We start from the raw sequence: 24163 nt of genomic DNA, 5'->3' as shown, positions 1-24163 counted from the left end.
TCTTCCTTTAAAAGACTTTGAAAAGTGAAAAATAAATTGAAAGTATTTTTTTCCCTTAAAATAGAAAAGTACAGCTGGGTGTCAGAGGCTCACAGCTGGGTGCCAGTGGTTCATGCCTGCAATCTTCACTGCTTAGGAGCTTGAGAGCTGAGGCTTGTGGTCTTGGCAGGCAAAGCCCAGACAAATCTGAGAGACTTTGCTCTCCAATTAACCAGCAAAAACAAAACAAAGCAAAACCAAAACTGAAACAGGGAGTGGAGCCTGTGGCTCAAGTAAGCGGTAAAGCACCAACTGTGAATAAAAAAGCGAAGCAAGAGGTTATGGCCTTGAGCTCACGCCGCAGTACTGGCACACAAAACAGTTTCATAGGCTGGGGATGCATCTCAGTGGCAGAGCATCTGCCTCACGTGCTTCAGGCCCTTTCAGGCCTGCGGTGGTGATAGAGGCTCCCTCCCGGCACTCGGGATGCCAGGGCAGAAGTTTGAGGGCAGCCTGGACTTGGAGACCTTAAGACCATTACTCAAAAAGAAAAGAAAGGAGTAAAAAGTTTGAACTAATGAGTGTTGGGGATGTTTTAAAAGCATCATCAAAGTTTCATTTTAAGTAACGTTTAAGATGCGATTTTTTTTTTTGTTTTAAAGTCACAGTATATGTACTTTCTACAGCTATTTTTCCCCCTGATTTTTGTTTTGTTTTGTTTGATACTGGGTCTTGATATATACCTCTCCAATATGCCGTACAGCCTATGCTGGCCTTGAGGTTTTTAGGAGGGCTTACAGGTGTGCACCATCACACCCAGCTTCTGTTTTCTAGAGTGTGGATAGAACTTCCCTCCCCCCCCACCCTACATTTGGGTTATATGATTCTGGTTTGAATTGGTGATGCTCAAATCCTTACAAAATCAAAGTGGAAACTGGTAAATTAAACAAGCCTTTTATTGTCTGACCTTACTGGGAGCTGAAACAAACAAGAGAAATTCTTCCCTGGTTTGGTCATTGTTCTTTCTGCCCCCATTCTGATAAAGGACTGTAAGGAAAATAGCAAGATAAATAGGCTATGCTTTCTTCCCTGTTTCAAAATCCCCATATTATTGGACTACACGTGACTCTTCACTCTGACCCTCTACACATGGTTAAGAAGAGATGCTAGCAAGGGCTAGTAGCTTGTTGAATGTTGTATGACTTTGCTTCTTTTAAATCACTTGAATTATTGGTCAGACACAGTAAGAAGTATTTATATACTGCTTGCTAGAAGTTCCACCTTAGTATAACTAGTTAAGTAGGAAATGCTGTAGGAACTTAAGAAACAACTGATATTCAATGGGTTACCTACGAGACAACTAACCAAAAGAAATAAAAATTTATGAGTAAAGAAGAGCCCCCTCCGGCAGCATCAAACTATATCAACTATAAATTGATACAGTGAGGCTGTTTCTTTTACCTAAGCGGTCTTAAATAGGAATGTAAAGATTTATGGCTTTGTACATTTGAATCTCTCCCTCCCTCCCCTTTTTCCATTTGCCAGTAGCAGATCTTTTGTTTCCCACAGCGTTATTAGGAAGCTAAAAATAATCTTCCCAACTTTTGTTTCTGTGCTTTAGTTTCCAGAGTTCCATATTGTATTTGTGTTGTCTGCTTTCATGCCTAGTTTGAACCAACCTGTAAATAATTTAGTGGAACCACTGTCGTATGCTGACCCTCGAACGCAACTGGCACATTATCAGTTAACAGTGATGAAACAAAACGAAACTGAACAAAATGAAAGTTGCGTGGAGAGTGTGTTCTGCTTATGCTACTAGATGGCTGATTGGGCTTTGTGTTTGTTTTGATCAAGTTGGGTCTGTCCCTCTGTAAAGCATGAAAAGAGCATATGTTCACATTCACTATGGGACACTAAAACATAGGCAGACAGAAGCCTTGCCTGTCCCAAGTTCCCAGCCTTTCCTGAGCTGATGGCTTCTCAGCATTAGTGAAGCTGTGCTCCATTAATGTTAAAACTTGTTTTTAAAATTTTAACTTTGTTGATTTTTTTTTCTGATGCTGGGGATAGAGCTCAGGGTTTATGCATGCTAGGCAAGTTCTGTACTACTGAGCTATACCCCAGCAATATGTATACAGAAATATGTCCAACCCGATGCTTGTAATCTTAGATGTTCAAGAGGCTGAGATCTACAGATCAAGGTTCAAAGCCAGCCTGATCAAGAAAGTCCATGAGACTCTTATTTTCAATTAGCCACCAAGAAGCTGGACATGGAGCTGTGACCCAAATAGTAGAGAACTAACCTTGAGCACAAAAGATCAGGGTTCAAGCCCTAGAACAAAACAAAAAAATAGAAAACAACAACAAAATAAGTATGTACAGAGGATGAACGAAGTTTTAGAGATTTGATCCCTGTGGGTAGTATCTTTTCTGAGCAGATCAAGAGAAACTTTATAGCCCAAGAGTTCACTGAAGGCTTTCTTCAGTGGCAGCCTCAGCCCACCACTGCCCTGGTCACCTACTGTCTGGATTGTAAACCACAGGCTTTGTTTTGTTTTGAGAAGTCTCATTTTGTATCTAGGGTTCCCTAGAACCAGAGACCTTCCTGTAGCTGTGGTTGATTGTAGGTGTGAGCCACCGTGCCCTGCTTTTACATGGATTGTTTTTGCTTTGTTCTGTATAACTTTTTGATTTATTGGTTTCTAGAATAGATTTCTTTAAAAACCTAACAGTGGGAAAAGGAGCAGTTTCTCCCATCACTATTTTAGCCTCTTGTATTTTTTCCCATAGGAAACCTATGCTTTGTTTTTGGGTTTAGATGTTAGGGTACTTACTTAGTTTCCTGCGTCATGAGTTGTGGATCATATTATGAGGGTGGCTTCATTGCCCTTTAAAAACAGCACTATAGGGCATCCCTGGCGAAGGTCAGTATTTGGCCATAGTTAAATGCTCCACAGGCCTGTCTTTGAAGTGCCGCAGAGGTGTGTAGCTTTGAGCACATACCTACTTATTACCTCTCTACTCTCTGTTCAATTCATTCTGATTCAGAATATCTTTTATAGGAAGGTTGCATGACATTTTGTAGAATGTGTGTGTGTGGGTGTGGGTGTGTGGAGGGGAGATCACCATGTTAATTTTCTCAGAGGTCTAGATAATGAATGCTGATGTGCTGTGAGATTTGGAATTTATCACCAATTTGTCACAAAGTAAAATTTTAGGAAATTAACAATTGAAAAGAAAATACACTAACCACTATTCATTTTTAATGCAGTCCATTACAATGATAAGGAAGAAAATTATTCATTTCACCGGCTCTGATCAGAGAAAACAAGCAAATGCTGCTTTCCTTATGGGCTGTTATATGGTAAGTACTTATTAATCTAGGTTCCTAGTGTATTGTGAAAAGATTTTTTTTGACCAACTACTTTGAAAGAGTTGCTGCAGTTTAGCCCTAAAGTTAGCAAATAGTGCCCCCCAAGCTACTTTTATTGGCTTAGAATTCATCCAGTGAATTGTAAAGTTAGGTTACTGTGGTTAGCACGAATGGTGATTCTTTTAAAAATAGTACATCCCAGGAGATAAGTGTGCTTTGGTAATCGGCAGGTTTTTTCCTCCCCTCTCTGTTTCAGGTCCAGCAAGGGTATGGTATGCCCCTTCTCTTTAGATGTTCTTTCTTCACGCTTCCAGCTTGCTCTGTCCGAAGGCTTTGCACTTGTTAAACAAATGTGCTTATATTAAACAAACTCTTCTGCACTATACCCTCAACCCCATCTCAAGCCTTCCCCTCCTTACAAAATTTTATTTTTAATTTTTTGTTATTATAATGGTGATATATAGAGGGCTTGCAGTTACATTAGTCAGGTAATGAAGTGCATTCTTTTTGGACAGTGTCACTCTTCCCTCACACCCAGTTTTCCCCTTCTGTCCCCACCCACAAGTTGTGGGTGACACAGTGAGTACCACTGCTACATAAAATTATTTTCTAGTCTACAGTTTGATAAACAGGAGTTTTATAAGAATAAATCGGTCAAAAATTGGTGGGAATAGTTGAAGTTGCAACTGAACACTTGAATTTAATGTTTGAAATATCTCAGCAGCAGTGATGGTCTTTATTTTGGTTTCTTTTCCTGTTTGTGCTCAAGAAATAGGTCTAGGCTGTAGTTCAGTGGTATAGCATTTGCCTAGCATGTATTTAACCCTGGGTTCAATCCCTAAACTGAAAAAAAAAACCCGAAACACCAAAACATCAAAAAAAATCATAAAGTAGAGAAATTAGTCCAAGAAAACTTTTGTTTTGTCATCATCCCTGAAAGTGTAAAACACAGGTTGTTTATTATGTCTATTAAATTTTGATTTTTTTCTTTTTAATTGTGGTTGCTTTGTTGTAATCTCTTGGTGTTTCTTATGTTGGCAGCAAAATCCTTTTAAAAAAGAAGTTTGTGCAGTATCCCAAGAAAGGAGGGAAAGGTGGATGCTTTCTGTGCTTTCAAGAAATGAAACTAAATGTCCCATTACTTGGCCACTCATCAGGGGGAGAAAACCTTGTAGATTAAACTAGATCATGGCACCTTTACACAGAAATGGCCATAGAGGTTTTGGGGTTGATAAAGCATTAAATGGAACCCTCAGGAATTGGTCGTTGGTGTGTTAACAAAAATGGCAAACAATCTTTGGTGGGTTTGTCTTTACCCTGGATGGTTGGAGCAGTTCTCAGACATGGTTCAGAGTCCATAAGTTCTGTGCGGCTGCTTCTGGATGGGTCACTTGTTACGGGTCTGAGAAGTCTTTCAGAGGGTGAAGCAGGGTGGAATTCAGGGTGAACAACGCTTCAAAAGGTTCTTTCCCAGGCCAGTAGGAAACAACACTTGGGCTTTATCAATTAGAAATTATCCTTTTTTTAATCTTACTGCTGTTTTTTTTTTTGTTTGTTTGTTTTTTTGTTTTTACCATGGTGAAGACAGAATCTAGAGCCTCATATATACTAAGTATATGCTTTACCTCTGAGCCACAACCCCCAGCCCATTGCTCTTGTTTTTTGCCTACAATTGAAGAAAAATAAACTCTTGATGTATTTGCCAACAGTTGGTTGACATATCTGTTCCTAGTTTGGTATAACTTTGGTTTGTGGTTATGTTTTGATTCCAAAAGCTTTGTTTTTTTTTGTAGTTTATGTATTTGGATTGAGAAATCCTTGAGGATTTTAAATGTTCAGGTCAGGAACTGATTAGGAAAATGCCAGGGCAAGCTATGGCTATGACTAGCCATGACTGACAGCTAAAAGATTTGGGATAGGGAAGTAGAGAAAGACTTCCAAGGAAAGAAAATTTATTAAGCTCATTAATAATAGAAAAGTGTTAGAGATACAGTGTAAATACTTCAAAAGATAAAACATCAAAGGATGTGAGGGTTTGATCTGTTAGAAGTTGATTAAATCCTCTGATTAAAGACTAGAGAGAGAAGCCTTAACAACTGAAGCTGACCTCACTGAGGAATTTTGGAGATAGTAAAGGTTTTTAGTAATTGGTTTGATATGGTACTTATTAAAGCAAAAACAAAATCTGAAAGAAGAATCATGACAAAACATTGCAGGGTTGGGGTAGAGCCCCATGGTAGGGTGCTTGCCTACCCTGCGAGGGACCAGGTAAAATTCATGTGTGGGCATGATGTTATATGCACCAGAAAAAAACAAAAATATTTCAAATTGATTACTTTTTATCCTTTTAAATTCTGGGCTTTTGAAAGGAATTATGTTTCATTTATTCTTTGTGTGTGAAAGAATTGAATATGGGGTGAAGAGATAATGTGAAAAAAATCCTTTGGGGCATAGAAATAAACCACCATCGAAACTATGCATTTCTGGTGGTGCTCAGGGCCGTGTGCCTACCAAGGAGGTACTCTGCCTCACACACATGCCACCAGGCCCAGTCTTCACCAGTTATTTTTGAGGTAAATGTCTTTCCTGGGTATGGACAGAAATCTGCCGGTTTCAGGCCTCTCACTGTATCCAGCCAGCTTCCTTTTGTGGAGATAGAATCGTTTGGACTTTCCTGCCTGGCCTGGCCTTGAGCTGCAATCCTCCCATTCTCGGCTTCCTAAGTAGCCAGGATGATAAGCAGGAGCCATAGACACTGGCCGTTTTTCAAAAGTGTTTTAAAATAAACTTCACAAAGTAGAGATCGTTCTTGTTCTCTTGTCATTCCTTGTCAGATGGGCAGGCTCTTCTGTGTTGTGAGAAGGGAGAGAAACAATTTGACTTTTCTTTTGTCTCCAGTGCATCTCAAAGTACTGTGATTTATATGATATTGCCTGGTAAATGCCTCTACCAGTTCAACCATCTCAACAGTGGAACTAAAACTGAAGACACTGAAAGAGCTGAAGGATGAGTTTTCCTTTTACAAAAAATAAGTGCCATTCTGTTTTAGGAACTAAGTTTGCTATCTGTCCCATGACAGTCAGATTTTGATACTTGTCATTTTAAGGTAAAGGTGCAATTTCAAGTGAAAATAGGCTTTTCAAAAGAACTCATGATTTTAAAAGCATTTTGAAAATAACAATGCAAAATCTTGTTTTGTCATTTTGTTCAAAAAAGCTGGAAGAGGGGCTGGGCTGTAAGAAGATGAGTCTTGAGCAAAAGAAGCTTAGAGACAGCACTAAAGCCCCAAGTTCAAGCCCCAGGGCTGGCTCCAAAAAAGAAAGGTCCTACACAGAACTTGTCTTTGTCCTTGAGAAATTCAGAAAAGGACTTTACATTGATAGCAACTGGACTTAATGTGATGTATACACATACTAGTTTTATGTTTACTACTATTTTTCCCATTTTTTAAAGTCAATGACTATTCCTTTAGTATGCATTTTTTTTTTTTTTTGGTCCAGTTGTGGGGCCTGAACTCTGGGCCTGGGCGCTGTCCCTCAGCTCTTCAGCTCAAGGCTAGCACTCTACCACTTGAGCCACAGCTCCACTTCCGGCTTTTTTCTTTTTGCTTATGTGGTGCTGAGGAATCGAACCCAGGGCCTCAGGCATGCAAAGCAAGCACTCTACCACTGAGCCACCTTCCCAGCCCTAGTATGCATTTTTTTTTGGGTCCGGTCGTGGGGCCTGAACTCTGAGCCTGGGTGCTGTCCCTCAGCTCTTCAGCTCAAGGCTAGCGCTCTACCACTTGAGCCACAGCGCCACTTCCGGCTTTTTTCTTTTTGCTTATGTGGTGCTGAGGAATCGAACCCAGGGCCTCATGCATGCAAGGCAAGCACTCTACCACTGAACTACCTTCCCAGCCCCTTAGTATGCATTTTTTATCTTCAGACCCAGATTATGTTCATGTTTACCAAGTTGGTCCAAAGTGTCAAAATTACATAACCCAGGAACATCTGCATGTGGTTGTTGTGTATTTAATTTCTGTTATCTTTTTCTTTTTCTTTTTTTTTTCTGTTGTTTTTAGTTAGTTGTGGAGCTTGAACTCAGGGTCTGGGCTTTATCCCTGAGCTTTTTCTGCTCAAGGCTACCTACCACTCTACCACCATAAGCCATAGCTCTACTTGAGGTTTTCTGGTGGTTAATTGGACATAAGAATCTCAGACTTTCCTGCCCAGGCTGGTTTTGAACCTGGATCCTCAGATCTTAGCCTCCTGAGTAAGTAGGATTACAGGTGTGAGCCACCAGTGCCCGGGTTCTGTTATTCTTAATCTCTTGTTTTCTTATAAAATATTTGTTTTGAATTTATTCATTATTTTGGTTTTTTTTTTTGTCTTGGTGACATTTAACTCTATGCAAGTATTCCATCCTTTGTATTTCTTGTGAACTGGAAATTATATTCACAAATTTGAATAGCAAATGCTGTATTACCTCAGAAAACATATCATATTTAGATTCCCATTAATGATGTTGAAAGTGACCATTAGATTGAGTGTTAACCATCTAGTCCCTTCAGTGTATGATTTTCTTCCTATGACTTAAAGTATTGGGTAGGTGTTATTTTGATGCCGTTCATAATATTGTCTAGTTTCTCATTAACTGTTTCTGTAGGATCTGTTGTCTTTTTTGTTTTAAATCTGAGACAGGGTCTTGCTGTGTGGTAGACACTGCCTTCAGCTGGGGAGTCCTCTTGTTTCAGTCTCTCACGTACTAGGACTGCAGGTGTACACCACCATGGCCAGCCTCATCTAATGTTTTAAAGAATTGTTGCCAATACCCAGGTGCTGCATAGTGATGTGCTCCCCAGCAAGGAACACATTAATGCTAGTGGTCTTAGAAAAGATGCTCTGCCTGGTGGTTAATCAGAGCAGGACTAGTTTGTGTAAGTACATTCTGTGATGCTTGCATTTCTCAGACTGTGTCCTCATTTCTAAGTGATAATTGGCTGTATTTGCCCCAATCAGTTTTATTAGGGTTTTGGCATAATGTTTTTCTAATAATTCCTTCCTTCCTTCCTTCCTTTTTCGGTACCAAGGTTTGAACTTGGCATTGAGCCTGCTGGGCAGGCTCTCTGCTCTACAACCTGACCTATGCCATCAACTCTCATCTGGTTTTCTTTTGTGGAGCAGAGCCCCCCCTCCCCGCCCCCCGTGCTTATCCTGAAACCAAAAGCAGTAATTTTCTTTTCATTGTTGGTTTTGAAAATACTGTTTTAATAGCTGTAAAACAACACAATCAGATAAAAATTAAGTTTTAGTGGATTTGAACACATTTACTGAGTGTTTAAGTAATGCACGGCAATTTTCTATTAGTGTGTTTTTAAATTTCATCTACCCGAGTTGGAACTCAGATCTTGTGCTTGCTTGCTAGATTGGTGCTTTACCACCTGAGGCTTTCTTCCATTCTTGTTTTTGGCTGGTTATTTTAGAGATGGGATCTCAGGACTTTTTCTGCCTCAGTTGACTTGTAAGCTCACTTCTCTGGACCTCAGCTTCCTAAGTAGATAAGATTAAAAGCATGAGTCATAGATGCCCAGAAGACACATTTCTCTTCTTCCTTCTTTTCCATTCTCTTCTTTCTCTTCCCTTCTCCCTCTTAGATATCATTGCCTATTTCCTGTTTTCTTCTACCCTTTTCATAGCTTAAATCTACTTTTAAAACATAACACAGCTACTGTTCTGTCTTCCTGGCTTTCAGCTTTGATAACATAATTCTGTCCACAACATTTTCCCCCAAATCTACATCAGTTGGTTCTTCCACAGCCTAGCCTAGAAAACTGTCCATCATTTCTAAAGTTTTCTGTCCTTAAAATAAATAGAATGTATTCTGAGGATAAAATACATAACAGAAGCTGTTGGCATTAATCCACCTTACTCTAGTGTTTAATAAATTACTTTGGTAGACCTAGTTATAATAAAGTGTCAACTTTATCTCCCACTTTTTTATTTTTAAAGCAGTTTTTATGGCCTTCCGTGTGGTTTATCTTGAAGACATTTATATGGAAAATTATGATACTAATTAAGAATATACTAACTCAGCAATCTGAGTAGAATCCTCAATTGCATTAAGTCTGAGGTTGCCTCAGCAGTTACAGTAAGCACTTTGGGACTTCATTTGTTATTTACTCATGATCTTTTGAACCCGTGGTCCAATTTTTAAATGAATCAATTACATTGGATTCAGAGCAGTCCAGGGTTCAGGTGGCTGCCGGAGGGGAAAACAACCCGGAAGTTATAAATAGCAGCCAGGCCTGCCCTGAGCAACTGCCATGCAGGGCTGCTGCCCTCCTCCCACTTCATCGGTTCTTTCCCCTCTCCCCCAGTGAGCTAGCTGCCTGGCAATACCCAGAACTACCCTTGGCCGTTTATGATCCTTAATTGCAAATCTGCTGAACTGTTGCAACTGTTAGATCCCATTCTTGTTTCATTTAAAATAGTTTTTAAATTACCTTTTAGTTTCACAAAGGAAGTGCCATTTAACAAAGCCGTTTATGAGTACATGTGGCACCCTCTTCACCCTTCCACCCCTTCCCTTACTTTTCTTAATTTTGTGGTGTGTACCAGGAGTTCTTGACTGCATTTTCCCACCCACCCTTCTCCCCTTCATTAGTCTATGCCTCCCCCCGCCCCACATTGCAAGTACCCAATTCCTGGTGCTTAATTTGTTGGACTATGGTTTTATCCTGAGAGAGAGAGAGAGAGAGAGAAAGAGAGAGAGAGAGAGAGAGAGAGAGAGAGAGAGAGAGTGTGTGTGTGTGTGTGTGTGTGTGTGTGTGTGTGTGTGTGTGTGTGTGTGTGTGTGTGTGTGTGTGTGTGTGTGTGTGTGTGTGTGTGTGTGTGTGTGTGTGTGTGTGTGTGTGTGTGTGTATTTGCTGGTCCCAGGGCTTGAACTCAAGTCTGGGCACTGTCCCTGAGGCTCTTTTTGTTCAAAGCTAGTACTCTACCACTTGAGCCACAATGCTACTCCCAGCTTTTTATGAGAAGTTTCTTGGAGAGTCTCAAATTCTTTCCTGCCTGGCCTGTCTTTGAACCACAGTCCCTAGAACTCAGCCTCCTGAGTAGGATTATAGGTATGAGCTACCAGCACTGGGCAGAATTACATTATTTGAGCTCCTCATAAATCTGCAGTTAGTTCATTTGTAACCGTTTGCATGCCACCCTGTGTTTTTATGTTCAGGGTGACTGGCACATGCTAGTTAGTCCTTGTTTAGATGGTAGGATTTCTGGTCTATAAATAAGGGGTGAGCTGAGGGTGCTTTTCCATCTCCACTAAGCACTGGATCTTGGATGAGCGGTTAATTCCACTCTTCAGAGTGTAGCAAACTGCCAGTTTTTATGTAACCCACAGAGTATTTTTAAATGCCTGTAGATCTTCCCATGCTTCAAAATTAGAACTCATTAAAAAAAACAAAACAAAGGTTTTGTGTTGCTTTAAAAATGTCCCTCCTCAAAACAGTATGTCCAACTTGCTCTTGCATCTGGGGACAATTTGCTGTTTTTATTAGCTGTCTAGCCTCAGTAGAGATAAGTTTGCTATTGGAGACTTTTCCTTTGTTAACATTGAGGGTCATTATTTCAATTATATATGCAATATGTATATATAATGAAAGTAATTTGAAAAGTTAAAGCCTTTGGAATTTATATAAGGTCATCTGATTATTTTTAAGAAGTGATTTATGATATTTTCTTGCTAATGTTGGTGCTGGAACTCTGAAAGGGGTTTTATTTACCATGTAAAATTATTTAATATGTATATGTACATGTAGTTTAATAGGTGTATATGTGTACACACATTCCCCTGCTGACCTTTTAGCACTTGAATATGAGCTTGCCTGATTTCCCGAACATTCTGTGTTAATCAAGGAATTTTTTTTCTTTTTTTAACAGTCAATCAAATTCTTGGCCTAGGAAAGATGAGTCATCTGGCTAACATGTGAAAATAGTTACAAGAATTTTTACATGCTGTAAACACTGTGACATTTCTACATAAAGAATATTCTAAAACAGTATACTGATTTCTCAAGCTGCTACATTTGTTGTTGGGGTTGAAATGCCTTTTGTTGTTCCTAACTTTGCAATGTGATGACTGGTGTGATGTTTTAATTTTGAAATTTGTACCAAAGGCTTGCTAGTTTGTAGTTAAACCCTCAAAATGTACGTAAGGACAGCAGTAAACACATGTCTAATTGGGCTTTCATTATTTGAGGCTTAAAATAATGGGTGATGGAGTTGTGTGAGCCTTTTATTCAGTCTAACTTACTACATGTCTGCCACTGACTGAGCACCTCCCAGTTTGGAAAGGCAGGTCAATAATCCAACATCAGACATTCTCATAAGATTGGATTATACAGACAGTCCTGTAAATGTGGGTAGTAGGAAGTTTAGAATTGAGTGTTATTATTCTAAAATAAATAGACACAGATTTTATGTTTAGGCTGCCACCAGACTTCCAGGGTCACAGGACCTTTTCCCTTAGCTTCCCAGGAACCTGGGACTGCGATGAACAGCATTCTACCAGGCTAGCCATGCCTGTATTTAGTAATGCTACTCCCAAGACTTTGCTCTTCTGTTGCTCTTTTCTAAATCTTTGTTTGGTACTGGTCTTGAGGCTTGAACTCAGGGCTTGGGTGCTGTCTTTTAGCTTTTTTCCCTCAACTCCAGAGTTCTACCACGTAAGCCACAATTCTGTTTCTGGCTTTTGGCTGGTGATCCTCAGATCTCAGCCTCCTGATGTCAGGCCTGAGCCGCAGCAACTCAGGTAACGGTATTTAGTTAAATACTAGTATTTCATTCTTATGAAATTGTTACTTATTCTTTCAGAGAGAATCCTCATTTTTCAGAGAAATAACAAAGCCCTCTCTCTGGAGTAGTTGGGTTTTTTTTCCTTCATTCACTTTTTTTTTTTTTTTTTTTTGGGTTGGTTGTGAGGCTTGAACTCTGGGACTGGGCACTTGTCCCTCAGCTCTTCAGCTCAAAGTTAGCGCACTACCACTTGAGCCACACCGCCACTTCCAGTTTTCTGGTGGTTAATTGGAGATAAGAGTCTCATGGACTTTACTTCCCGGGCTGCTTTGAACTGCGATCCTCATATCTCAGCCTTGTGAGTAGCTAGGAAGACAGGCGTGAGCCACCAGCGCCTGTTTCCTTCATTCATTTATGAACTGAAGTGATCTCCTCATTGCTGGGGTAGATTGGATAGATCATAGATAGTTAAGATACTGTTATTTTTATCTATTGTAAATTCCCCGTAACACAGCAGTAAACATTCTGTGGGTAGGTTTGCATGAATGGCTTCTCTGGGATGGGTCTGGTTTGGGGTCTTCCCTGGGCTGCAGGTGTCTGGGGGGTCCACATTCATCTGTCTACGTGTTAGTGTCAGGGATCCCAGCAGGAGGCACGGTTCCTCACCATTGGGCTGCTGAGTATCTTCCCAGAGTAATAGCTTTACCCAGCGTGAGGGACCCGAGGAAGCAAGGCAGGGCTGGTGTCAGCTATGACCTGGCCTCAGGAGTCACTCTGTCATTTCTGCCGGGGCCGCACCCAGAGGCTGTGCTGTGTGACCACCAGGAGATAAGTGTTCTGGGGCTGCTGTGGAAGCCAGCTATGCAGCTCTTTAGTCAAAATAGCTCTGTGGAATTAGTATGGGCATTCTGATGAAAATAAGTAGTGAACGAATTTTAGAAGTGTCTATAGTGTCCAGATTGTCATGCTTCAATAAAATCATATTGATTTAGTTTACTAATTTAATAGTTTTTAATGATAGGAGTATTTAAATGGCTCTTGATCGAGCCACACTTGCAGTTCGCAGTTCTTTGTGCTTATTTTGTTTTGTTTCTTGCTTCTTTTTTTTTTAACATTCCATATAGTGTCCTATAGTCTTATCATTCTTTCAAGAAATAAGATCTTACTTTTTGTACTGGTTGGCTGGGACTGTGATCCATTTCTTTATATTCTGTAGTAGGATGACACCTAGCCTTTTTTGTTGAAATGGGGGCTTTTTTCCATGCTAGCCTGGAATTTGGATCCTCTCAGCCTCCGGTGTACTTGAGATGACAAAGTACATGCCACTGCATCTAGCTTCTCAAGAAACAAATTTAGAGTAAATTTATTTTTGATTATCTTTTGAATTGGGAAGATAAGTTGGTACAAAAGCAAAAACAAACACAGATTGCTGCCAACTACCTCGGATGTATATGTGAACAGATTAAGTCCAAATCTGTAAATTGCTTTCAGCTTATCTCATTGTATTTTTATCTATTTATATATAGTTATCTCCCAACAATTTTAAAATTATAAACATTTAGTTTTTCCTTCACATAGAAAAACATGTTACAGCTGGGCGCTGGTGGCTCATGCCGTAATCGTAGCTACTCAGGAGGCTGAGATCTGAGGATCGCGGTTCAAAGCCAGCCCGGGCAGGAGAGACCGTGAGACTCCTATCTCCAATAAACCACCAGAAAACTGGAAGTGGCGCTGTAGCTCAAGTGGTAGAGTGCTCGCTTTGAGCTGAAGAGCTGAGGGACAGCGCCCAGGCCCAGATTTCAAGCCCCACGACCGACCAAAAAAACCCAAAATAACGAAAAGCATGTTACACTTTTCTTTTTCCTCTATCAGTTGAGCTTATATTCCATGGCTAGCCCAGTTATTTAATGTATTAAAAACTTTTTATTTTGAAAGCTACAAGGAAATGATACCATTGCAATTTGTATAATTAAACCAGAAAACACATATACAAAAACAATCTTGAGTAGGAAGAATTATCCTAAATTGGCATTGAACAAAAAAAGCATACATAACAAAAGATTTAGAGAAGATTTTTAGAAATTTAGAGAAATCCTGAAGATTTCTCTGGGTTTTATTTCATTAGTTGATTGAAATCACACACACACAGTAACAAACTTACCTTCTCATTAATTGGAGCAACTGCTGATATTACCTTTTATGGGACTTTTTTTCAAAGTACAAATGAGAGATCTGTGGGTATGGCTTGAGTAGTAGAATACCAGCCTTATAAACATGAAACTTTGTTCAAACCCTAGTATTCCCCCCAAAATATACTTCTTGCTGGAAAATGTTTGACTACCATTCTTCCATATAATTGCTGCTTGCTTTCCTGTCTTTATCAAAGGCCAGATGGTCCTTAGATGATGGAGCATTATTTTGGTTTTGGTTTTTTGAATTGGATCTGCTAGGAAGTACTGAAGTACAATGGAACAAATTATTGAAGGTATCTGGTGGGTTGTTAACTTTCCATTACTATAACAAATGATGGAAGCAGTTGTCTTATAAAGAGAGGCTTATTTTGTCTCCCAAGTTGGGAGGTTTCTATTGCTTTTGGTCCTGTGATGAGGGAGGAACACGTGGTGGGGCAGGAGGCTTCCTTCATGACACTGGGAAGGTAAAAGAAAGAGCACCTTACAGGCAGACCCCAGCGACATTCCCACCCCTTCCAGCAGCATCAAGCAGTGGTCCAAGCCTTCAGCATGAGGGCCTGCAGGGGACATTCTAGCTCCAGACCATGGCATCTCATCTAATTCTTAGATGAGATAGGACATACATAGGGACTAAACAGGAATGAGAGAATTAGAAAAAGATGCCAAATGAAAAGTTTGGACATGACTTTCATGAAGCCAGTTGAACTTAAGCTGTTTTTCTAAATAATAAAATAGTCATTTGATGCTTAAAAGGTGTAAGCTAGAGAAGAAAGGTATGTTCAAGTATGTTTCACAAATGCAAGCTATTGGATAAGAATTACAGATAATATTCTTTTTCAATCTTGTCCCAGTATGTTTGGGCATTCTCTTAGGATTTTGCTCAAGGCTGACTACTTAAGCCACTACTCTACTTCTGGTTTTTTGTAGTTATTGGGAGACAAGCATCTCATAGAGTTTTGAACTGAGATCTCAGTTCTCAATCTCCTGAACAGCTAGTATTACAGGCATGAACTACTAATGCCTGGCTTTAGATGATATTCTTGTGATTAGTTCAAGGTAAATTATAATCTTATATGAATTATATTGAAATTTTGTTTGATATTAGGTAAGATTTAACAAAGCATTTATTCCTGGAATTAATTGTTATTATATTTGTTTTGAGGCAGGGCTGTTATGTAACAAAGACTGACCTCCTATGGGTATTACAAGCATACACTACCATGCCCTGCTGAAGTGATTGGTTGTTCTCTCTGTCTCTGTCTCTGTCTGTCTGTCTGTCTGTCTCTCTGTTAATTATGGGGCTTGAACTAAAGACCTGGGCACAGTCCCCACTCTTTTGCTCAAGGCTAGTGCTTTACCACTTGAGCTACAGTGCCATTTCCAGTTTTTTCATGGTTAATTGGAGATAGAGTATTAGGAACTTTCCTGACTGGGCTGGCTCAGAACCGCGATCCTCAGATCTCAGCCTCCTGAATAGCTAGGATTTCAGGTGTGAGCCACCAGCTTTCATCTCTAATTGTTCTTTTATTAGAGATTTTATTGGTTAATATACTAATATGTGTTAAAATACATGAATAACAGTTCTCTAGTCTTGTCTTTTTTAGAATAAATGGGACAAAATTATATTCAGAGAGAAGTTAGACATCAGAAAAATGTCTTCTCAACACAATTGGTGAGATGTCCTCTGAAAACTAGCAATTGTGTTGAGATATATCTTTGTTTCAAAGATCCTTGCTGAGTCTTTGATTTTGCTTTACAAGTAATTGCTCTTAATCTAAAGATATTTTTACATTTCTATCAACTTTTTTTGATGTATTAAATTTTCCCTAAGTATCATAGGTATCATGGGTGATATATGGACCAGGAGTTAAAATGAAGCAAGGCATGGGCCCTCATTCAGAATTCTTAGTTTGGCTGAGGAATAATTGGCATATATCATGTTAAGTAAAGGGGCTGAAAAGTTTGTAGATAATATTGTAATGATTCCTTGTATGTGCTAAATGTTTGGCACACTCTACCACTTAGCTACACTCCCACTCTAGTGATTTCATTTTTACGTGTGTATTCTCAAAGTAAGTTTTGGTATTTGGTGATGATACAGCTGCCTGATTTTCACTAATTTCTATTCTACATGAATGGAAAATACCCTTCAGGAAGATTCTGAAATTCTGGGTAGCCTCAGTGGGAGTTGTGAGCTGATACCTATGTTTATTTAGGGAGATGCAGGTGAAGGTTTTGGACTCTCAAGTTCCTAGGAAAAGCACATTTATAAAGAGAGGTTCAAATATTTTTAGAGTACTAGAAATTAAAATTATGTTGGAACAGTATAAGTAATTGAGAGAAAAGGACTACCAAGAAAAATCCTATACCCAATCAAACAAGAAGAGATGTTTGGAAATGCAGGGAATACCACTTACGAACCTCCAGTGTCAAAGAATAGATTTTGACATATTCTACCAGATGAAAATTGAAACATACTGTGTGGTTCTAAATGCAAAAGATGGGAATGAAACCATTTATGGGAAATGTACAGCATTGTAAGTTGCACAGGCAGTGTGGATGGTGTTAACTCAAAGCTTTGTTCTGGACTGGAGATGTGGCTCTGAGGCAGAACCTTTGCCCAGAATCTACAAGGCACTGGGTTCCATCCCCAGCATCATGGCCTCCCCTCCCCAAAAATCTGCTTCTGTGTGTTCACTTCCAACCCCCAATTCCGCTTGTTTGTCAGTTCAGAGGAGTTCACCAGAACACCCTGTGAAATCCTGGAAGGAGGTGAGATAAAAGCCTGTAGCACTCTAACATCTCGACGTGGAGGATTGGTTTTTACAGTGCCATACTTCACACAAAAGGTTGCTCTGCAGCGTTACTAATCTAGGCTCATAGGCAAACAATAGAAACCAGTTATGATGATATATGCAGACTAAGAATCCAGTCCTGAGGGGCTAAGGGTCTCTGCAAAGGCTTCAGCCCCATGTAGCTGACTGACTAGAAATTGTAGAAAATTGCTTCATAGTGATAGCATTGAATCTTCATTTAAAAGTAAATTGCCTTTTTCTTCTTTTTTTAAATGTAGGTTATATATTTGGGAAGGACTCCAGAAGAAGCATACAGAATATTAATCCTTGGAGATACATCCTATATTCCTTTCAGGTAAATATAAGAATGGTCTGATAGCTGGGTTCTGGTGGCTCATACCTGTAATCCTAGCTACTCACAAGGCTGAGATCTGAGGATTGCAGTTCAAAGCCAGCCCAGGTAGGAACGTCCATAAGACTCTTATCTCCAATTAACCACCAGAAAACCAGAAGTGGCGCTGTGGCCCAAGTGGTAGAATGCTTGTCCTGAGCTGAAGAGCTGAGGGGCAGTGCCCAGGCCCAGAGTTCAAGCCCCATGACATCACACACACAAAAAAAAGAATGATCTGACAGATTGATTTAACCAGACACTTGCCAGCAATACCTTGGTAGCTGTTTCTGAAAAACAACCTGCTGCTAATAGGTGTTTTTTAGGGTGGGTGCAAGTAACACCACAGATGTAGGGTTCTCACCAGTCTGCTGGCATTTTATGAAGAGTGTATTGGGCATCATGGGAGGTTTAACAGCATCTCTGCTTGTTGGATGCCAGTGACTGCCCCACTCCCACCCCAGTGATGAGTCCAGAATATGTACACACAGTGACGGACACCGTATGTGGTCAGGGTGGAGTGAGGGAACCCATGTCTCCTAATTGAGAATCCCTTGGCATTGACAAAAAATAGGTTTTGAAACCAGGTGCCAATCCTGGAGTTATGGCACCAGAATTACCGCTGAGGAGCTAAGCAGTAATTTTGACCAGAAATCAGGAGCAAAACCCGAGGCAAAAACTGACCCCATTTTCCTAGGAACCTAGCCAGAAGAGGTAGTAGTGAGTGAGAGGTTGTTAATGTGGAACCACTGTCAGCAGAACCAGTTAAGCTGCTATGTCATGGAGGTGGAGGTAGGAGATAATAATGCCTTTCCAAATATTCAAATCATATTGCCAGCTTAGATTTACCATGTGAGGGGCTGGGAAGGTGGCTCAGTGGTAGAGCACTTGCCTTGCATGCATGAGGCCCTGGGTTCAATTCCTCAATACCACATAAGCAGAAAAAGCCAGAAGTGGCGCTGTGGCTCAAGTGGTAGAGTGCTAGCCTTGAGTTGAAGAGCTGAGGAACAATGCCCTGGCCCAGCGTTGAGGCCCCACAACCGGGGGAAAAATAAAGTACTTTATTTCTTTGAATCAAAATGTTAAGGTCTCTACATCTTTAGCAAAGTCCTTAGCTATATAATTTAAGTACTGTATGGTGCTTGGTGGATACTAACTGGAGCAGTTTTACTGTTGCTTACTTTATTGATATTTTCATTATTAACTGACAATCACATTTTCTTTTCTTCACATTAGTTCATTGTTTCTGATCGTTATTTACAATAACATACGAGGAGTACTTCAATTTTGAACGTTCTGGCCTTATCCTTGAATACATAAAGTTATGAATCTTATTGATGTCATTGTGGATGTGGGGTGTAGTTCCCTAATTGTAGGCAGATTCTTTTCAAATAACTGCAGGGAATCCAGGCTCCAGTAGCTCATGCTTGTAAACCTAGCTGAGAATTGGAGTTGTAAGTCAACCTGGACAGGAAAGTCTATGAGACTCTTATCTCTAATTAATCACCAAAAATCTGGAAGCTGATCTCTGGCTCAAGAGGTAGAGTGCCATCTTGTAGTGAAAAAGGTAAGGGACAGCTCCCAGGCGTTGAGTTCATGCCCCAGTACCAGCACCAAAACAACCCAAAAACTCTAGTGGGTCATCCATGAACTTACTCTGTGGAAAGAGATTTGTTGGGGTGGTCTGCAGGATTCATTAATGGATGAAGGACAATGCACTAGTGATTGAGCAAATTATACGAATTAACACCAGTATTATCCTTTCATCCTAGCTAACAGATTATGTTAAGTACTGTGAACTAAACTGAAGTGTATACCATTATCTTCTCAGCTTTAGTGGCAACCATGATTCTTTTATAAGAAATGCTGGTCTCTGTGGCAGAGGTACATTGGTCATCTCTTGATGCACTGGTAATTTTGTTCTACAGAACTCCTTTACAGTAGTAATCCTTCATAGCAACATTCTAATAGTTTGCAGTATAAGGTCTTAAAATATGAGTAAGTTCAATCATTTCATAGAATCAAAGTAAGGATCCATGACACACTGTTAGTATGGAAAAGAAGTTTTATGTTAATTTAAATACAGGTGCTGGAAGCTGGGCACAGGTGGCTCACATTTGTATCCTAGCTACTCAGGAGGCTGAGATCTGAGGGTTGCCATTTGATTGGAAGCCAGCCCAGGCAGGAAAGTATATGAGACTTTTATCTTCAATAAACTATTCAGAAAAAGCCGAAAGTGGCATCATGGCTCAAGTGGTAGAGTACCGGCCTAGAGCAAAAGTAGCTCAGGGATAGCATCCAGGCCCTGAGTTCAAGCCCCAAGACCAGCAAAATACATACATACATAACAGATGCTGAATAAAATGTTACTGCTTGTCACCTTGTTGGACATGATTGAAACTTAACACTGAGAAATGAAGCTTGTTTCTCTGGTCCAGCCAGCTGTTTTCTCTTTAAGAAAAAAAAATGACTTAATTAAAGCTAGTTAGCTTTGTGGAATTTGAATCTCTGTAGTCAGAGATGCCAGAGTACTTAATTTATCTAAGATAGTATTTCTCAAACTAGAGTTGTGCCAGGCTATGAACTTATTTTCAGTAGCATGTGATGAGATGTATACAGAAATTGAGAGATAGATTGTAGTGATGTTTATAGTAATTTAGTAAAGTCTTACAGAACCAAACTAGGAAAGAAGTTGGATTTGTGTTTTATATTTTTTTCTCATATTTCTGGAAATTTATTTTAATTTACAAAAATAAGATTAGTATTGCAAGTATGTAATAGGTATACTATTTGTATCTTTTATACAGTATTTAATGAAAGTATCAGTCTATGATGGACTTAAAATATTAAAACTGACACTATATCACATTTTGCTGTTTTATTGAACTTACTAATTAGAAAATAGGAGCCAGGAATGTGGCACAAGCTTGTATCTCAGTATTTATGAGGTTAAAGCATGAGAGTCAAGGTTCAATGTAACAGCATAAGCTATAATGAGGCCCTTTCTCTAGTAAAAAGAGATGAGCCAGTTGATGGGATTGAGGTAGGAAGCCAGCCAGAACAGATAAATTAAGACTCTTATCTCCAGGGAGCTAGTACTAGAGGCATTACTCAGGAGGTAGAGTGCCAGCTGTGAATGGAAAAGCCCAGTGAGAGCAGGAGGCCCTGGGTTCAAGCCCGGTCTGTCTGTCTGTCTGTCTGTCTGTCTGTCCCCCCCCCCCCACACACACACACTCACTCAGGTGGGTAAGGGAGAAAAGGAAGAGAATAGGCCAATTAGAATGCATAATATCTGATAGTATTTTGAAATAAATTACATCTTTTTAATCCTTACCCCTCCAAGTATATAGAATACATGTAACACAAATATGGCCAACATGAGGTTATGGAAGAATAGTACTTATGCTGCAGCCACAGTACTATTTATTGGGTTGAGATACAGAAGATCTCAGTTCAAACAAAGCCAGCCTCCATAGCAAAATCATTGTGATTCCATCTCCAAAATAACCAGCAAAAACCAGCGTTGGAGAAGTGGTAAAGTTCTAGCTATAAGTGAGAAAGCTAAGCTAGTACTTGAGTTCAAACCCAGTTACCAGCCAAACAAAAACTAAGAAAACAAAAAAGAATGGCATTGGAGGAGAAGGGGAAGCACAGAACGAGTTCAGCAGTGATACTCACTTGTGTGTCAGGGCCTGGGAGGAAACGAGGAAAGAAGTGACACTGTTCAAAAGGAAGTGTACTCATTACCTGACATAGGGTAACTGGACCCCTTCTGTGCGTCACCTGTACAATAAAAACTTTAAAGAAAAGAAAGAACAGCATTAGTTTTCAGCAAACTTCTTTTACGTTCAGTATTGATAGATAATTAGATTTAATTAAGCTTAATAATCGTTCTTTGAGTTTCAAAACATAAACATGTGGTTATAATTAGAATATATCCAATTATATTTAATTTCTTGAGATAGCTTGCATGGTTGTTGACATCAGTTGAGTGAGAGGATTGCCTCTCAACTTTGCCACTGTTGTCTTTGTGGTCCTTTGCAAGTTTGAACCCTGTCGACTCAGAAAGAAGAAGAATACTGTGGAAAGGCCTATGTGCAGATGGAGGCACTTCTAGCAATAAAGCCCTTGGTATGGTGCCTGGCCCTTAACTAAACGTGGTGACTCCATTCCCCTCCTCCCTTTTCAAAGTGAGCCTATAACTTAAATACAGTTCTGAAAGAAAACACTAATCTTGTTTAAAAAAAAAAAATCTCTGTGTGTTGCTAGGAATTGAACCCAGAGTGTACTGCCTGCTCTACCTCTTCTTCCTCTGTAAGCTCAGCCCGAGAACACTCATCCGAAGCCCACAGTCCAGTTTCACATGGGTGTGTGTAACTGCCACATGTCAGCATCTAGAACATTCCCCCAGGATTCCCTTCCATCCATTTGCAGTCGATCATTAACTCCTGCCAAGGAACTGCTACTGTGACTTTCACCATCCTCAGTTAGTCTTGTTTGGTTTTTTGGGGGGGGGTCAGTTGTGGGTCTTGAACTCTGGGCCTGGGCGCTGTCCCTGTGTTCTTCAGCCCAAGGCAAGTGCTCTACCGCTTGAGCCACAGCACCACTTCCAGTTTTCTAGAGGTTTATTGGAGACAAGAATCTCACAGACTTTCCTGCCTGGGCTGGCTTTGAACTGCGATCCTCAGATCTCAGCCTCCTGAGTAGCTAGGATTACAGATGTGAGCCACTGGTGCCCGGCTTCTTGTTTGTCTTTGAATCACTTACGTCTGGAACCCTTAGTCTGTATCTTGGGGAGCTCTGGAAGTGGTTATATATATATGAAATCTGTCTGCTTGTGGCAGTTCATTCTTTTCACTGCTTTTTTTAAGCACTCCATGGTATGAGTACACTGCAGTTTTTATTTTATCTGCTATCATCTGGAGAGATATTTGAGTTACTTACAGTTTTTGGCCATCGGGAATATGTTATTATGAAAGTATTTGACATTGTTTCGCAGTTTTGAAGCTGTTGAACAGCTTTTCTTGAGAAGCATCTGTTTTTCCAAGTGATCTTGGTGATAAGTATTGTTTTCTGTCACAAAGGCTTGTGTCCAGATCCCAGATTGTTCCTCTGTGTAGTTGAGGAGGCTGGTTGCTTGGGTGGAAGAAATGAGGTGTTGATGTGTTTAAAGTTGGAGATGATTATGAAATAACATAAGCTTGTCATCTGCTCAGGATAGGGTGATGCATGAAGTAAGAGTTGAGCCACAGCTTTCTCAAAGTATATTGAGACGGTACGGGATAGAGCAGGCCTTGCTTTGATATGTTCTCAAATGCATATATCAAAATTGTTAGAACACTGAATCAGCATGCCCTTAACTAAAGTAGGAATTATGAGTAGTTTCAGAAGGTTTTCTGTTACAAGAACAACTAGTGTTAATGGAGGAGAGACATAAAGTAATTGGGATTCAGTTTGAGAGGTCATCATATTACCTGTGACAGTCTTTTCTTCCCTTACCTTCTTAGTATAAAAATGTTCTAGCAAAAAAAAAAACTTATTTGTACAAAACAAGTATTTGCCTGTGGTTCATAAACTTGAAAATAAATCACATTCACCTGGAGGACGTCAGGATTTTTGTTTTTTCTTGTAGTGTGGAGAACAGAAGCTCGAGTTTTAGACAGGCTAGTAAAACACTCTACCAGTGAGCCAAGTTACACCTCTCAGCTTTGGAGGACCTCAAAAACACAAATTATCACCAGGCTTCTGTGACTCAGGCCTGTAATTCTAGCTGCTCAGGAGGCTGAGCTACAGAGGATGGGAATTTGAAGCCAGCTAGGGCAGAAAAGTCCAAGAGACTTCATTTCCAAAATAGTCATCAAGGGCTGTACTAAAGGTATTGCTCAAGTGTTATTTTACTAGCCAAGCAAGAGGTCAAGCAAGCACAAGGCCCCGAGTTCAAAACCTGCACCAGCAATTACCCCCTCTCAAAATCATACCTATCCCTAGAAGTTCTGGTGGTGTTAGAGTAAATAGTGGCTGAAGATGTGCGTTTTATGTGTCTAGCTACTAATCAACCATACATCTTACTGTGCTGGAGATCAAACCGAGGTTTCAAACTTCTGGCAGATGCTTTACCACCGTGATACATATACCACAAGCTTTTCTTCCTAACTTTTAGAAAAGAAACTATTAGATCCAGAATCCTAAAGAACAAAAAATGTAGCAAAACTTTGTGTCCAGTCTTTATGATATTAACATGACTCAGTAATTCGTGTGTGTGTGTGTGTGTGTGTGTGTGTGTGTGTGTGTGTGTGTGTGTGTGTGTGTGTGTGTGTGTGTGTGTGTGTGTGTGTGTGTGTGTGTGTGTGTGTGTGTACACCAAGGGCTGGAACTCAGGGACTTCACACTTGACTATTTTGCTCACAGTTGGTGCTCTATCCCTTGAACCACTCCTCCAGTACTGCTTTTGTCTGGTTAATTTGGACATGGAGTCTTGTAGACTTTTCTGCCTGTGCTATCATTAAACCAGTGTTCTCCTGGTCTCAGCCTGCTGAGTAGCTAGGATTACAAATGTGAGCCACTAGCACTGAGCTGTGACTCAGTAATTCCAAACAAGTTAATCAGCCAGTGGCACTTTAAGCTCCCTAAGCCTACTTTTAGTGAGGAAGTGCTCCTTT

General features: G+C 40.1%; 1 protein-coding gene across 10 annotated transcripts in view; it reads left to right on the top strand.

The window, feature by feature from the left end:
• Cdc14b (cell division cycle 14B) overlaps positions 1-24163 on the top strand; it is a 96815-nt gene that overhangs the window by 35631 nt on the left and 37021 nt on the right. For all 10 annotated transcript variants that reach the window (XM_070035833.1, XM_070035838.1, XM_070035832.1 and 7 more), the window contains exons 4-5: positions 3251-3343; positions 17395-17471. In XM_070035833.1, coding sequence (XP_069891934.1) covers positions 3251-3343; positions 17395-17471 — 170 coding nt within the window. The remainder of the gene's footprint in view (positions 1-3250; positions 3344-17394; positions 17472-24163) is intronic.

Source organism: Dipodomys merriami, unplaced genomic scaffold, assembly GCF_024711535.1.
Source record: "Dipodomys merriami isolate MVZ:Mamm:240054 unplaced genomic scaffold, mDipMer1.0.p SCAF_26, whole genome shotgun sequence".
Lineage (NCBI taxonomy): Eukaryota > Metazoa > Chordata > Mammalia > Rodentia > Heteromyidae > Dipodomys > Dipodomys merriami.
Note: the sequence above shows the minus strand (reverse complement) of the source record. Positions and strands in the feature narration are given on the sequence as shown.